This window comes from Pseudophryne corroboree, chromosome 5 (genome assembly GCF_028390025.1).
Source record: "Pseudophryne corroboree isolate aPseCor3 chromosome 5, aPseCor3.hap2, whole genome shotgun sequence".
NCBI lineage: Eukaryota > Metazoa > Chordata > Amphibia > Anura > Myobatrachidae > Pseudophryne > Pseudophryne corroboree.
The window spans coordinates 591392388-591409965 of NC_086448.1; the positions used below are offsets into that span (position 1 = coordinate 591392388).

General features: G+C 46.9%; 1 protein-coding gene across 1 annotated transcript in view; it reads left to right on the plus strand.

The window, feature by feature from the left end:
• TMX3 (thioredoxin related transmembrane protein 3) overlaps positions 1-17578 on the plus strand; it is a 206074-nt gene that overhangs the window by 152463 nt on the left and 36033 nt on the right. The window contains exons 8-9 of the mRNA XM_063923394.1: positions 1267-1344; positions 8338-8404. Of these exons, the coding sequence (XP_063779464.1) occupies positions 1267-1344; positions 8338-8404 (145 nt within the window). The remainder of the gene's footprint in view (positions 1-1266; positions 1345-8337; positions 8405-17578) is intronic.

Here is a 17578-nt window from a genome sequence, read left to right on the forward strand (position 1 = left end):
TACTGCAATTTCAGTTCTCACACTAATTTCTAGCCCTAGCAATGTAAATGGAAACCAGTTTTGCTCCAGTATAGCGGTCTCTGACCTCCTACATCACTGACAGTCTTCACCTAGAATGACAAACAGGAGTTTTCCCCTGAATTTTAACATACAATTTCTGCTCTCTGGCTCTGCCTACCCTGAAACCTGTCTCAGGGAGGGGCCATCCATAGCAACAGGGGGATATCTGTGTGTGTCTGTGAGATTAATGCCTTAAGGGGATTTATTGACACTGGCTGGTTCTATTAATGCGGTATTGCGGCTGTGAGGAGGGTAGATGGTGGAGCTTCATTTGGGACCTATGTGCACTACGGGGGTGGAGCAGTGCCACTGGAGCATCTACAGTATTACCATTGGAGAGTTAAAGTAAATAGGGGGTCTATAACCACTTGGGACTCTATTGCCTTTGCAGCAGCGTCATGGCTAATGTTACAGTGGGGACCTTTGGACACTGGGGGATATGCTAGAACCCATTAGTTGTATTAGTTTATCTAAAACAGTAAAATATGTTTTTAAAAAGCTGTACTTCACTTATACCCCTTTCACATCTCCAATGCCGGATCCCACCTGGGAGTTGGAAACGGGTCCTTCCCTGGTGGGATCCAGCATTGGAGACTCTCCTACCCCTTTCACTGGCTTCCAGACCAAGCAATATACCGTGTTGGTTGCCATAGCGGCGGGGGGTGGGGGAGCCGGCAGCGGAGGTGGAGACAGCGCTGGGAGATGAGCTTATCTCCGCGCCGCCTCTCCCTATGTAGTAAACGGGTCCCGGGTCAAATCCGTTTATGCAGCCACTGACCCGGTATTCAACCCGGGAATAACACTGTTTATAACCCGGGTTGAATTACTGGGTCAGTCGGACTTGGCGCTTTCACACCGCACACTGACCCGTGTCGACCCAGCAATATGCCGGGTCGATACCGGGTTATTTGTGCGGTGTGAAAGGGTTATTAAGCAACGGTAAAGTGGATACAAATGCAACTAGCTGCATCCAGGAATCATCTAAGTATTTACTGTAAAGTTCTCATAAAGATGAATGGATTAGGATCTTTAGGTCCACAAGCACTATGCAATGACCCCAGTGATTGTATTGTAAGGCTCTTGTGTTACCATGTGAAAGAATCCTATAAATGGAAATTATTATATTGAAAATGTGCTTGGTTTTTTTTGTGGGGTTTTTTGTTGTTTTTTTATGTTTTAGTTCTATTTTGTTTGTTTTTTCCACAGGAGAAATTTATTGAAGTTGCATCAGAACTTATCGTGTATACATACTTCTTTTCTGCTTCAGAAGAAGTCTTGCCTGAGGTAAATCCCTTGTAGAGAATAATCCATAAATGGGGAGGGGCTGTAGACTGCACACCCTAGCTGCTTGTAATGAGAGGTGCTACTTTGCTGAGATTTGTAGTACAACACATAGAAAAAAGGATGCAAGTGCACTATGCAAACATTACTACTCAAAATTGAAATATATATTACAATTTTCTCTGACGTCCTAGTGGATGCTGGGGACTCCGAAAGGACCATGGGGAATAGCGGCTCCGCAGGAGACTGGGCACAAAAGTAAAAGCTTTAGGACTACCTGGTGTGCACTGGCTCCTCCCCCTATGACCCTCCTCCAAGCCTCAGTTAGATTTTTGTGCCCGAACGAGAAGGGTGCTCACTAGGTGGCTCTCCTGAGCTGCTTAGTAAAAAAGTTTAAGTATAGGTTTTTTATTTTCAGTGAATCCTGCTGGCAACAGGTTCACTGCACCGAGGGACTAAGGGGAGAAGAAGCGAACTCACCTGCGTGCAGAGTGGATTGGGCTTCTTAGGCTACTGGACATTAGCTCCAGAGGGACGATCACAGGCCCAGCCATGGATGGGTCCCAGAGCCGCGCCGCCGGCCCCCTTACAGAGCCAGAAGACTGAAGAGGTCCGGAAAATCGGCGGCAGAAGACGTCCTGTCTTCAATAAGGTAGCGCACAGCACCGCAGCTGTGCGCCATTGCTCTCAGCACACTTCACACTCCGGTCACTGAGGGTGCAGGGCGCTGGGGGGGGGCGCCCTGAGACGCAATAAAAACACCTTATATGGCAAAAAAAATACATCACATATAGCTCCTGGGCTATATGGATGCATTTAACCCCTGACAATTTTTCTTTAAAAAAGCGGGAGAAAGGCCGCCGAGAAGGGGGCGGAGCCTATCTCCTCAGCACACTGGCGCCATTTTTCCTCACAGCTCAGTTGGAGGGAAGCTCCCTGACTCTCCCCTGCAGTCCTGCACTACAGAAACAGGGTAAAACAAGAGAGGGGGGGCACTAATTTGGCAGATAAATCTATACAGCAGCTATATAAGGGAAAAACACTTATATAAGGTTATCCCTGTATATATATAGCGCTCTGGTGTGTGCTGGCAAACTCTCCCTCTGTCTCCCCAAAGGGCTAGTGGGGTCCTGTCCTCTATCAGAGCATTCCCTGTGTGTGTGCTGTGTGTCGGTACGTTGTGTCGACATGTATGAGGAGGAAAATGGTATGGAGGCGGAGCAATTGCCTGTAATAGTGATGTCACCCCCTAGGGAGTCGACACCTGACTGGATGGTCTTATGGAAGGAATTACGTGATAGTGTCAGCACTTTACAAAAGAGTGTTGACGACATGAGACAGCCGGCAAATCAGTTATTACCTGTACAGGCGTCTCAAACACCGTCAGGGGCTCTAAAGCGCCCGTTACCTCAGATGGTCGACACAGACCCAGACACGGACACTGACTCCAGTGTCAACGGTGAGGAAACAAACGTATTTTCCAGTAGGGCCACACGTTACATGATCACGGCAATGAAGGAGGTTTTGAACATTTCTGATACTACAAGTACCACAAAAAAGGGTATTATGTGGGGTGTGAAAAAACTACCCGTAGTTTTTCCTGAATCAGATGAATTAAATGAGGTGTGTGATGAAGCGTGGGTTTCCCCCGATAAAAAACTGCTAATTTCTAAAAAATTATTGGCATTATACCCTTTCCCGCCAGAGGTTAGGGCGCGTTGGGAAACACCCCCTAGGGTAGATAAGGCGCTCACACGCTTATCAAAACAAGTGGCGTTACCGTCTCCTGATACGGCCGCCCTCAAGGAACCAGCTGATAGGAAGCTGGAAAATATCCTAAAAAGTATATACACACATACTGGTATTATACTGCGACCAGCAATCGCCTCAGCCTGGATGTGCAGTGCTGGGGTGGCTTGGTCGGATTCCCTGACTGAAAATATTGATACCCTGGACAGGGACAGTATATTATTGACTGTAGAGCATTTAAAGGATGCATTTCTATATATGCGAGATGCACAGAGGGATATTTGCACTCTGGCATCAAGAGTAAGTGCGCTGTCCATTTCTGCCAGAAGAGGGTTATGGACGCGACAGTGGTCAGGTGATGCGGATTCCAAACGGCATATGGAAGTATTGCCGTATAAAGGGGAGGAGTTATTTGGGGTCGGTCTATCGGACCTGGTGGCCACGGCAACGGCTGGGAAATCCACCTTTTTACCCCAGGTCACCTCTCAGCAGAAAAAGACACCGTCTTTTCAGGCTCAGTCCTTTCGTCCCCATAAGGGCAAGCGGGCAAAAGGCCACTCATATCTGCCCCGGGGCAGAGGAAGGGGAAAAAGACTGCAGCAGGCAGCCTCTTCCCAGGAACAGAAGCCCTCCCCCACTTCTGCCAAGTCCTCAGCATGACGCTGGGGCCTTACAAGCGGACTCAGGCACGGTGGGGGCCCGTCTCAAGAATTTCAGCGCGCAGTGGGCTCACTCGCAAGTGGACCCCTGGATCCTGCAGGTAGTATCTCAGGGGTACAAATTGGAATTCGAGACGTCTCCCCCTCTCCGGTTCCTGAAGTCTGCTTTACCAACGTCTCCCTCCGACAGGGAGGCGGTATTGGAAGCCATTCACAAGCTGTATTCCCAGCAGGTGATAATCAAGGTACCCCTCCTACAACAGGGAAAGGGGTATTATTCCACGCTGTTTGTGGTACCGAAGCAGGACGGCTCGGTGAGACCTATTTTAAATCTGAAATCCTTGAACACTTACATACAAAGGTTCAAATTCAAGATGGAGTCACTCAGAGCAGTGATAGCGAACCTTGAAGAAGGGGACTATATGGTGTCTCTGGACATCAAGGATGCTTACCTCCATGTCCCAATTTGCCCTTCTCACCAAGGGTACCTCAGGTTTGTGGTACAGAACTGTCACTATCAGTTTCAGACGCTGCCGTTTGGATTGTCCACGGCACCCTGGGTCTTTACCAAGGTAATGGCCGAAATGATGATTCTTCTTCGAAGAAAAGGCGTCTTAATTATCCCTTACTTGGACGATCTCCTGATAAGGGCAAGGTCCAGAGAACAGTTAGAGGTCGGAGTAGCACTATCTCAAGTAGTACTACGACAGCACGGGTGGATTCTAAATATTCCAAAATCGCAGCTGATTCCGACGACACGTCTGCTGTTCCTAGGGATGATTCTGGACACAGTCCAGAAAAAGGTGTTTCTCCCGGAGGAGAAAGCCAGGGAGTTATCCGACCTAGTCAGGAACCTCCTAAAACCAGGCCAAGTGTCAGTGCATCAATGCACAAGGGTCCTGGGAAAAATGGTGGCTTCTTACGAAGCGATTCCATTCGGCAGATTCCACGCAAGAACTTTTCAGTGGGATCTGCTGGACAAATGGTCCGGATCGCATCTTCAGATGCATCAGCGGATAACCCTGTCTCCAAGGACAAGGGTGTCTCTCCTGTGGTGGTTACAGAGTGCTCATCTTCTAGAGGGCCGCAGATTCGGCATTCAGGACTGGGTCCTGGTGACCACGGATGCCAGCCTGAGAGGCTGGGGAGCAGTCACACAGGGAAGAAATTTCCAGGGCTTGTGGTCAAGCATGGAAACGTCACTTCACATAAATATCCTGGAACTAAGGGCCATTTACAATGCCCTAAGTCAGGCAAGGCCTCTGCTTCAGGGTCAGCCGGTGTTGATCCAGTCGGACAACATCACGGCAGTCGCCCACGTAAACAGACAGGGCGGCACAAGAAGCAGGAGGGCAATGACGGAAGTTGCAAGGATTCTTCGCTGGGCGGAAAATCATGTGATAGCACTGTCAGCAGTGTTCATTCCGGGAGTGGACAACTGGGAAGCAGACTTCCTCAGCAGACACGACCTCCACCCGGGGGAGTGGGGACTTCACCCAGAAGTCTTCCACATGATTGTGAACCGTTGGGAAAAACCAAAGGTGGACATGATGGAGTCCCGCCTCAACAAAAAACTGGACAGATATTGCGCCAGGTCAAGGGACCCTCAGGCAATAGCTGTGGACGCTCTGGTAACACCGTGGGTGTACCAGTCAGTGTATGTGTTCCCTCCTCTGCCTCTCATACCCAAGGTACTGAGAATCATGAGAAGGAGAGGAGTAAGGACTATACTCGTGGCTCCGGATTGGCCAAGAAGGACTTGGTACCCGGAACTTCAAGAGATGCTCACGGAAGACCCGTGGCCTCTACCTCTAAGAAAGGACCTGCTCCAGCAGGGACCCTGTCTGTTCCAAGACTTACCGCGGCTGCGTTTGACGGCATGGCGGTTGAACGCCGGATCCTGAAGGAAAAAGGCATTCCGGATGAAGTCATCCCTACCCTGATCAAAGCCAGGAAGGATGTAACTGTGCAACATTATCACCGTATTTGGCGTAAATATGTTGCGTGGTATGAGGCCAGGAAGGCCCCTACAGAGGAATTTCAACTGGGTCGTTTCCTGCATTTCCTGCAAACAGGACTGTCTATGGGCCTAAAATTAGGGTCCATTAAGGTTCAAATTTTCGGCCCTGTCGATATTCTTCCAAAAAGAACTAGCTTCAGTTCCTGAAGTTCAGACGTTTGTCAAGGGGGTACTGCATATACAGCCTCCTTTTGTGCCTCCAGTGGCACCTTGGGATCTCAATGTAGTTTTGGGGTTCCTAAAATCACATTGGTTTGAACCACTCACCACTGTGGACTTAAAATATCTCACATGGAAAGTGGTAATGCTGTTAGCCCTGGCTTCAGCCAGGCGTGTCTCAGAATTGGCGGCTTTATCCTATAAAAGCCCTTACCTAATTTTTCATACGGACAGGGCAGAATTGAGGACTCGTCCTCAATTTCTCCCTAAGGTGGTTTCAGCGTTTTACTTAAACCAGCCTATTGTGGTACCTGCGGCTACTAGGGACTTGGAGGATTCCAACTTGTTGGACGTAGTCAGGGCCCTGAAAATATATGTTTCCAGGACGGCTGGAGTCAGAAAATCTGACTCGCTGTTTATCCTGTATGCACCCAACAAGCTGGGTGCTCCTGCTTCTAAGCAGACTATTGCTCGTTGGATTTGTAGTACAATTCAGCTTGCACATTCTGTGGCAGGCCTGCCACAGCCAAAATCTGTAAAAGCCCATTCCACACGGAAAGTGGGCTCATCTTGGGCGGCTGCCCGAGGGGTCTCGGCTTTACAACTTTGCCGAGCAGCTACTTGGTCAGGGGCAAACACGTTTGCTAAATTCTACAAATTTGATACCCTGGCTGAGGAGGACCTGGAGTTCTCTCATTCGGTGCTGCAGAGTCATCCGCACTCTCCCGCCCGTTTGGGAGCTTTGGTATAATCCCCATGGTCCTTTCGGAGTCCCAGCATCCACTAGGACGTCAGAGAAAATAAGAATTTACTTACCGATAATTCTATTTCTCATAGTCCGTAGTGGATGCTGGGCGCCCATCCCAAGTGCGGATTGTCTGCAATACTTATACATAGTTATTGTTACAAAAATCGGGTTATTATTGTTGTGAGCCATCTTTTCAGAGGCTCCTCTGTTATCATGCTGTTAACTGGGTTCAGATCACAAGTTGTACGGTGTGATTGGTGTGGCTGGTATGAGTCTTACCCGGGATTCAAAATCCTTCCTTATTGTGTACGCTCGTCCGGGCACAGTATCCTAACTGAGGCTTGGAGGAGGGTCATAGGGGGAGGAGCCAGTGCACACCAGGTAGTCCTAAAGCTTTTACTTTTGTGCCCAGTCTCCTGCGGAGCCACTATTCCCCATGGTCCTTTCGGAGTCCCCAGCATCCACTACGGACTATGAGAAATAGAATTATCGGTAAGTAAATTCTTATTAAATATCATATAAGAGTTTGTTAGCATAAATTTGGCTAAAGATATGGGTCTGCCCACCAAAGTCCAGATCACCTCTTTGTTGGGCAAATTCCTAACATTCTGTGGTTCATTTCTTGGGTGCAGGGAACCCCACAACCAACCCAGCCAAAAATGCCCATAGAATAATCCATGTAGGGAATGACAGGAAAATGCTAGTCACTGGTACATCAATGATCAGTGATGATGTAATGTCAACAGGGGCCCTATAGCAGCATTTTGAAAGGGCCCTTTCCCAATGCTTCTAGGGAGACACCGCTCCGCAGCAGTTGTTCATTTTATGAACTCTTTATATATCACGCTGTGTGGCATATTGATACTAGATGTGTGAAGCCACATCTGTATACCCTAGTAATATTATTTAAAGAAACTTTTTTTGTTAATATAATAAATTACAGTTTGATTAGCATTTTTCTTTTTACACTTTTTTGTTTTTAATTTTTTTTAATGTTTTGTTTTTAGCTGTTTTTACTGTAGTCCAAATCCAAGCATCCATTTCCACTGCGCATGATGTGAACTGCCAAAGCCATATCACATACATGCAGATGTAGAATATAAATACTCCTCCTTTTATTGCCTCTTACCGATAAAGATAACCATAAGTGCGTGTCAGATGACATTGTATAATTTTTGCATAGGTTATTGGAGCAGTGTATCCTGCATTTGATAGCTTCAGAGTTAGGAGTCCAATGAGAAATCCAATCCTTTCTATTGTCCTGTTTATGATAGCACTGATTAATTCCATGATTTAGATGCACATTTAGGATCTATCTTTCCTTCCAATAATTCATGATGTTTCTATTTCTGGCTGCACTCCAAAAACCATACTAGAATCACAGTTATTGCTGTTTTGTAATAAACATTGTGTGTTCAAGAACAAACATTTTATTTTCTCTCTCTTAATTTGCCTGTTGATACATTTTTAATATTTTGAAAAGTTGCAGGTGAGGATTCATTCTATCATGTTTCAACCTCCGTTCCATTCTTAACATCTTCAGTTCTGCTTTGCAGGACAAAAGAAGACAAATTGTAGTATAGGAAAATGGAATTGCTAATAAAGCAATACCCTAGCAATGCATTTCATAATCTTATTGTTTTTTTTCGTGTTTTTCCCAGTACGTCACCCTCAACGAGGTCCCAGCTATTCTGGTGTTTAAAGACTCCTCTTATTTTGTTTATGATGGTGAGCTCTTATTATATTGGATTTCTGTTTACGTGATTTTATGTGTCTTTTTTGGGTTATTTCTTGAAGTATAAGATACATTTCATCTTTTAGTTGCACATGATAGATGAGCCCACAGTACTGTACATGAAAACGGGGGATCAGTATGATTTACTGACAATCGGGATGCCGACTGTCAGTATGCCGACAGCGGGGCGAGCGCAGAGAGTCCCCTTGCGGGCTTAGTGGCTCTCTGCGCTCACCACGGTTTCTATTCTGCATAATGGACTGCTGTAAAATGTGCACGTCACCTATTCTCTGCTGCAGCCGCCACTCAATGAGTGACAGGGAGCCTCCCAACTGCCCCCACCCCACTGCAGGCCACGGGCGGAATGGCGGGACAGTCGCCAAAATCAGGACAGTTTGGAGGTATGTTATCTGCTGTGTAAAGGGTACCGTCAGCTCTCCCAGTGACCTTAAGTGTTGTGCGAAAACCTTTACCTTTTTGCCTCAAAGTAGGAGCCCCCAGGAGAGTGAGAAGCTAAGCAAGGAGACCTATGGCCCTTTGGAAAAGAGTCAGCATATCCCTCCAAACCTTACATATTTAACATACAGTGGGCGGAGCTTGTAGTCCCAGCATTTGCAGCACTGAGCAGGGCAGAATCAGAGGCGGGACAGGGCAGAGAAGAAGGCGATTTATTCTCCTCAGCGCCAGCCTTTTGACAGCATCAATCAGGGGAAGGTCTGTCCGGACATGCGGCCTGACAAAGATTGGCAGCAGTGGGCGGAGCATTTCCTGTTGTAAGTCTAATTAGTTTACCAGGAAGTCCTTCAAAATGAAAGTGAAACACATGGAAATACTTGAAATTCCGTAGCAAAGCACGAGTATTCAGCTAGTATTTCTTTATATATATTTTTAAATATCTACATGTAGAATCTTTGTCCTCCCATTTTTATATATCCAGCTTTTGTAAAAATAGAATATGTATCTTATAATTTTACTTGGGCTATCTGATCCACCTTTCAACCTATTTTCCATGACCTCAATATTTTCTTGCTATAAACTTGACACAACTAGTTGCTGATACCTCTATTCACCTGTTTTATGTTCCATTTGTACAGTAACATTGCTGTACATCTAGAGGTTAGCTGACGCCCTTTAATTTTGATAACCCATCCTGTTACTAGAAGGCACCTCACAAGTAGCGCTGTACCCCCCCCCCCATATATATGACAAGTTTATTTAATAAAAGCAGAAGAAATAATAAGAATCTAATAGCACAAGTATGCCTGTGGGGTGCAAACTGTGAGCCTGATTCACATTTGTACGCAAACCTGATGATTTGTGTGCAATTGCGATGTTTGGGGGTCTGCGCAGGCGCAATACATGTTCTGCACATAGGACTTGCGATGTCGCTTGCATCCCCCTGTCAGACGAAGGATGATTGACATGCTGCAGTATTTGGGGTGTGGCACTCGGCACCATTCTTCAAAGTGGGGGTGTGTTGTCCCAGTCTGAAGTTGTGACAGATCCAGAGTCTGCATCGCTGGACGCAGACTTCCTGGTTCCCGGTGCCTGTAACAATCGCGAATCGTGACCAATGGTGATCCAAGGCTGCGACCTCAGACACAGCACTTGGATCCTCGCTAATGCTAATAGGATGCGTCTATCGCCTACAGACGCCTCCTGCTGCATTGCAATTTTATTTATATGGAATTGCACAGCCGCTCCGTTGCAGATGTGCAATCCATACCACCATGAATCTGGTCCCCTGTCTCATAAATAAGTGTGCAGTGCAGGCATCCACATACTGGTTTCATAGATAATTTTTCTTCCATTTTTTATTTATTAGCAGTTATTTTTATAGCGCACACATATTCCGCAGCGCTTTACAGAGAATATTTGTCCATTCACATCAGTCGGCCTGCCCCAGTGGAGCTTACACTCTATATTTCCTACCACATGTACAAACACACATATTCATGTTAAGGCTATTTTTTTTTTTTTTGTTGGGAACCAATTAACCTACCTAATTTTTGGATTGTGGGAGGAAACCGGAGTACCCGGAGGAAACCCACGCAAGTATGGGGAGAATATACAAACTCCACACAGTTAGGGCCATGGTGGGAATCGAACCCATGACCTCAGTGCTGTGAGGCAGTAATGCTAACCATTACACCGTCCGTACAGCCAACACATCAGTGTCGTGCCAGATGGATTATGCCGTATTCTATTGTTATTTAAAGTGATTCTATTAACATATATGTATAAAAGTATGCTGTTTGTGGGATGTCAGTACAAGCTGCTGCCATTGTGCAGTCAATCCATCATCAAACTTTAAGGTAATATTCTGTGTTCAGAGATTAATGAAACATGTTTGCAGAGCTGCTCATAGGTATAAGATTACAAATTGTGTGTGTGCATTCATTCCTAACCCAAATGACATGCTGTGTTACTATTATGCTTGTGCTATTAGATCCTACTTAAGTGTGTTTTAGTGTAGGCCTAGACGGCATGTGGCGCTCCAGGTGCTGTAAAACTACAAGTCTCAACATACCTGCCAGCTATCCGCCTTAGGTTGTCCAGACCTTTTCAAGTGACACAGCTCTTTTTGTGTCCTACGTTTTTAACTTTGTGTTTTGTTATGCTGATATTACTGCTCTGCATGCTTTTCTTGGATACAGTACTATCGGGTAGGGTATGCATGACCGGTCAGCATACGTCCACCAGGATTCCGGCAGTGTAATGCCGGGGGGGGAGGAGGAGGGGGGGGGGGGGGATGTAAGTGGAAGTGTTGTGACGGGCGGGGTCAATTAACCGCATCCCGTACTATAATTTATAAATGCAGTCTATTCTGTATAATTACTAAATTCAATGATTTGCTCCATAAAATGACGATTGTGTTTTAAGTGCTAATAAAGCAGTACTACTGTAAATAGGTTCAGAATGCTCTTGAAATAATATCTATAAATCAGAAACTACACTGTTGTATTAATAATTTAAAAAAATATATATAGTCTGCCAGAGAAAGGGCTAAAAAACAGATGCATAAAATACATTTGTCATGTAATTAAATTTTGTCATCCCTTCTGAAGAGAATACATTCAACTATTTGTAATGTTATTGAATTTAAATGAGTCATTGTTATAAATTAATTTAAGTATTATTGCCCTATAACATTGCGTTATCTCTGAGAAATATGTTTTTTCTGCAGTCAGATACTAAATCTCTCACTTATTAATAGTAGAGAAGAGAACATTTCCACGTCTTCCAACGGTAACAACATTAGTTTGACAATTTAACTACTATTGAATGAAATTAGTGTTTTATGCACTGAGAAAGGGAATTCATCTATTCTTCTGTCATTTATGGAAGTTTCTTCTTGTTGGATGGTTGTCGGAAGTGCGAGCTGCAGAGTCTTTATAGTCTCTGTTATATCAGGATTGCCACTGCTAAGTCGTAGTTTGCCTCTAATGTATTTTATGTAGACCTGCAGAATTCTTTACAACCCCTGTGACATTACCACCTAACGTTTACAACATATGGAGAATAAAAAAGAAACGTGTAATACCAGTCGTTATTCACAGTCTGTAATACATGTAAACTTGAAGATTTAACTCCCAAAACCCTTGGACCAGACAGCCGACAGGTTACCCTCATAGGTATAAATAAAATTATTTCCCATCTCAGTAATGGCAATCAGATACTTCCCTGGATCAGTAACTCTATTGACCATATTTGCTAATTGTAGCCACATCTAGCATTCCTAAAGAAAGGCAAATAATCTATTTTATAATCCAGTTAGTGAGCCTACCACCAGGTGATCTCAAGTTCATGTATTTCTGATTTTTACTAATACTCCTTTTCCACTAAAATCCTTGGTCCGACCCGGGTTTTAACCACCTTCCTGGCATGGTCGCATCAGATGCGACCATGCCAGCAAGTGCTTTATCTGACCTGGTCGCACAGGATGCGACTAGTCAGATAAAAAGTGTTAGCAGCGGCAGGGAAGGGAAGCTTCCATCCGCTGCTGCAGTCAGAGGGTCCGGCCGGTCCCTCTACCTTCCAGCCCCCAGTGTTGCTGTGTAGTCAATAGCAGCCACTGGTAAGTGTAAAACACCACCCTCAAGCCACCCCCAGCCCCCCCCCTGTGTACGTGGCTGCTGCCCGGGCTCTAAAAACCAAAGTTGCGATGTTCCGGTGGTCGTGATGTTCCCGATTGATGTTCAGATGTTTTTTGGGGGAAATCTAAAAAAAAACTGATTTTCTCTTAAGTCCTAGAGCAGAGGTTCTCAAACTCTGTCCTCGGGGGCCCACACAGTGCATGTTTTGCAGGTAACCCAGCAGGTGCACAGGTGTATTAATTACTCACTGACACATTTTAAAAGGTCCACAGGTGGAGCTAATTATTTCACTTGCGATTCTGTGAGGAGACCTGCAAAACATGCACTGTGTGGGCCCCCGAGGACCGAGTTTGAGAACCTCTGTCCTAGAGGATGCTGGGGTCCACATTAGTACCATGGGGTATAGACAAGTCCACTAGGAGCCACTGGCACTTTAAGAGTTTGATAGTGCGGGCTGGCTCCTCCCTCTATGACCCTCCTACCAGACTTGGTTTAGAAAATGTGCCCGGAGGAGCCGGTCACAGCTATGGGAGCACCTAGAGCTTCTTTAGTATTATTGTTTTTTAAGAGTTAGTTTAGGCACAGGGAGGCTGCTTGCAGCAGCTTCCCTGCTTCGTGGGACTAAGGGGGGGGGGGTAGTGTCCGCCCTACTGAGCCACTATCTCCGCTGACAGGACACTGAGCTCCTGAGGGTGATGATCGTTAGCCGCCCCAGGCGACCGCTCACTCTCGCAGCATGCCGCCACCACCTTACAGAGCCAGACAACTTTGGTGGCGAGTGAGTCACACCGGCAACCCTGGCAAGCGGGGAGCCGGTGTGAAGATGGCGGCAACAGGGTAGGGAGCGCAGTACTAACTGTGCTCCGGGGCTCAGCGGTACATAGTGCGGTGCTGTGAGGGTCGCCCTGAGCCAGCGCCTATACCATACACTGGTCAGCAAGCCTGTCAGGGTCCCCGGATCGCTGTCAGCAGAATTCCTCAGGCCAGTATAATATAATGAAGAGCGGGAAGAAGCGCCATGTTCAGGGGGCGGAGCTTCTCAGAGCGGACCCAGCAGCGTTCAGCGCCATTTTCCTGCCTGCAGCAGACACTGACAGGGAGAGCTGTCCCTCCAAGCAACTCCAGCTATCCTGTGTGGTACCAGGGGGTTGTAGACGGACGGGGGGGGGGGGAGGGGTGTATGCTGTGTAAAGTCTATGTAGTCTATTAAGGTACACAGACAGCACTGGTAGATTTATTAGTTCTACCTCAAAAAGCGCTGTGTGTGTGCTGGCTCCAATCTTTGTGTGTCTCTGTGGCATACTTGGGGGGAAACTGTGTCTGACATTTCCGTGTGTGTGTGGGTGGGTGGGTGGTTGGTTAATATCTCACATAGCCATTTCTTGGGACTCTGTGTCATATGCTGCAGAAGAGGTTTCCTCTTATGAAGGATCCATTACATGTACACAGGATTATAATGCTTTGTCTCAGATCCCTATTGTTGAACCTGAGTGGTTAACTTCTATCAAAGGAATGATCTCTCTGATCTCTACTAGGGTAGCTAATACTGAGACTGAAACTCAGGTGTTGAAGTCTATGGCAGTTTGGTCAGGCTCTGTTCTTATTCCTACAAAATCCCCTAGCATGTTCCCACAGAAACGCGCACTTGCCCAAATTATGCAAGATGATACGGATACCGATTCTGATACTGCAGACGGTGATGGGGATGTGCTGAGGGGGGCGGCATCCCTTGCTAAGGAGGTGCAGCTCATGATTGAGGCTATTAGAGATGTGTTAAACATTAATGACACAACACTTGAGCAGGTTGAGGAGGCTTACTTCACGGACAATAAGACAGCCTTGCTAATCTTCCCTGCATCTAAAGAATTAAACGCTATATTTGAAAAATCCTGGGAAAACCCGCAGAAAAAATTCCAGATCTTCCATATCCCAAAAAGATTCTGGTTGCTTTTCCCTTCCCTGACGAGGATAGGAAAAAATGGGAAAACCCACCCATTGTTGACTCATCCGTCTCCAGACTGTCTAAAAAGGTGGTTTTATCTGTCCTGGGATCTACCGCGTTAAAAGAACCGGCTGATTGTAAGATTGACACTACGCTGAAATCCATTTACACTGCTTCAGGAGTGGCGTTAAGGCCCACTATTGCCTGTGCATGGATTTCTAAAGCCATAGTAAAGTGGTAAGGCACATTACTAGAGGATTTGGATACAATGGATAGAAGTGACATTGAATTGTTTTTACGTAACATACAGGATTCTGCGGGGTTCATGGTGGAATCCATGAAGGACCTGGGTACGCTGACTGCACGGATATCTTCCATGTCTGTCTCAGCTTGCAGGGGACTCTGGCAACGTCAATGGTCTGCAGACGCGGAATCCAGGAGAAGTGTGGAGAACCTACCCTACACAGGCTCTATTTGGGGAATCGTTGGATGCGTGGATTTCCACGGCAACCACGGGTAAATCACCTTTCCTTCCCTCTGCTACACCTTCTACGAAGAAACCTTTCGGTCCGCTAAGGCAAAAAAGTCCAAGCCTCCTACCACTTTCTTTAGAGGTGGTCGTGCAAAATCCATAAAGCCTGCACCCGCAGGCTCCCAGAACCATAGACCTGCTTCTGGTTCCTCAAAATCCTCAGCATGACGGTGCACCACAAAGCCTGGAGGACGGTCTGGTGGGTGCGAGACTCAGACATTTCAGATACGTCTGGGTGTCATCCGGCTTGGATCCCTGGGTACAGGATATTGTGTCCCAGGGGTACATACTGGAGTTTCAGGAACTCCCACCTCACCGATTCTTCAAATCAGGCTTGCCAGCTTTGCTGACAGACAGGGCTATCCTACAGGAAGCCATCCTCAAATTGGAAAAGTCACAGGTCATTGTCCCAGTTCCACCTCATATGCGAAACCGGATGGTTCGGTCAGACCAATTTTGAACTTTAAATCATTGAACCCTTACCTGAGGGTGTTCAAATTAAAAATGGAGTCTCTCAGAGCAGTGATTTCAGTGATTTGGCTGCTGCGCCAGGCCTATCTCAGATTTGCACTGTTAGACAGTCACTATCAATTTCAGGCACTGCCATTCGGCCTATCCACAGCACCAAGGGTGTTCACCAAGGTAATGGCATAGATGATGGTTCTCCGCAGACAGGGGGTGAACATATTCCCATATCTGGACGATCTGCTGATAAAGGCATCATCCAGGGAGACGTTGTTGCAGTCCATTGTTCTCACGACTCGTCTGCTCAGGGAACACGGTTGGATCCTGAACCTTCCAAAAGCACATTTGGAGCGACCAGGAGGTTTGTCTTTTCTGGGAATGATCCTCAACACGGAAGTGCAGGGGGTGTTTCTCCCGGAGGAGAAAGCATCGGTGATACAAACAATGGACCGGGATGTCCTGAAGCCAGCGCGGGTTTCGGTTCATCAGTGCATTCGGTTTCTGCGGAAGATGGTGGCCTCTTACGAGGCTCTACAAGTACGGAAGGTTTCATGCTCGGTCCTTCCAACTGGATCTCCTGGATAAGTGGTTAGGATCTCATCTACACATGCACCAGAGAATACGTCTGTTGCCAAAAGCCAGGATTTTACTTCTCTGGTGGCTGCAACTACCTCACCTTCTGGAGGGCCGCAGGTTTGGGATTCAGGACTGGATCCTTCTAACCGCGGATGCAAGTCTCCGGTGCTGGGGCAAAGTCACTCAGGGAGAAACCTTCCAAGGACGGTGGTCAAGCCTGGAATCCAGCCTTCCAATAAACATTCTGGAACTAAGAGCCATCTCCAAGCGGCCCATCTTCTGCGAGGTCAAGCCATTCATGTGCAGTTGGACAATGTAACGACGGTGGCTTACATAAAGTGACAGGGCGGAACGAAGAGCAGAGCTGCAATGTCGAGGTAACAAGAATCATCCTCTGGGCAGAAAAACACGCGTTGGCACTGTCAGCAAACTTCATTCCGGGAGTAGACAACTGGGAAGCGGACTTCCTCAGCAGACATGATCTCCATCCAGGAGAGTGGGGACTCCATCCGGAGGTGTTCACGGAGGTAACAGATCTTTGGGGTGTACCTCAAATAGACATGATGGCCTCTCGTCTCAACAAGAATTGTTCCAGGTCGAGGGACCCGCAAGACGTGGCAGTGGACGCACTAGTGACTCCGTGGGTGTTCCAGTCGGTGTACGTGTTATCTTCACTTCCACTCATTCCAAGAGTTCTAAAACTCATAAGGAGAACAAGAGTTCAGGCGATTCTCATTGCTCCGGACTGGCCAAGAAGGGCTTGGCATGCGGATCTACTGCTGGAAGAGCCGAGGCCTCTTCCTCTTTTGGAGGACCTGCTGCAGCAGGGGCCGTTCGCTTATCAAGGCTTACAGCGGCTACGTTTGACGGCATGGAGGTTGAACGCCAGATATTAGCTCGGAAGGGCATTCCGAACAAGGTCATTCCTACCCTGATACAGCTAGGAAAGGAGTAACGTGTAAACATTACCATCGTATTTGTAAAAAATATGTATCTTGGTGTGAGTCGAAGAAGTTTGCTACGGTGGAGTTTCAACTGGGACGGTTTCTCCTCTTCCTGCAAGCAGGTGTGGATATGGGCCTGAGGTTGGGATCCGTAAAGGTCCAGATCTCGTCCCTGTCCATTTTCTTCCTGAAACAATTGGCTTCCCTCCCTGCAGTTCAGACTTTTCTGAAAGGGGTTCTGCACATACAACCTCCCTTTGTGCCACCTACGGCGCCCTGGGATCTTAACGTGGTGTTACAGTTCCTCCAATTGGATTGCTTCGAACCTCTACAGGAGGTTAAGGTCAAGTTTCTCACGTGGAATGCTGTCACTTTGTTGGCCTTAGCTTCTGCTAGACGTGTGTCGGAGTTTGGGGCTTTGTCTTGTAAGAGCCCCTAGTTGATCTTCCATGAGGATAGAGCTGAGCTCTGGACACGTCGGCAATTCCTTCCGAAGGTTGTGTCAGCATTTCATATCAACTAACCTATTGTGGGGCCAGTTTCTACTGACACCTCGATTACCTCAAAGTCATTGGATGTTGTACGGGCTTTGAAATTATATGTGTAGAGAG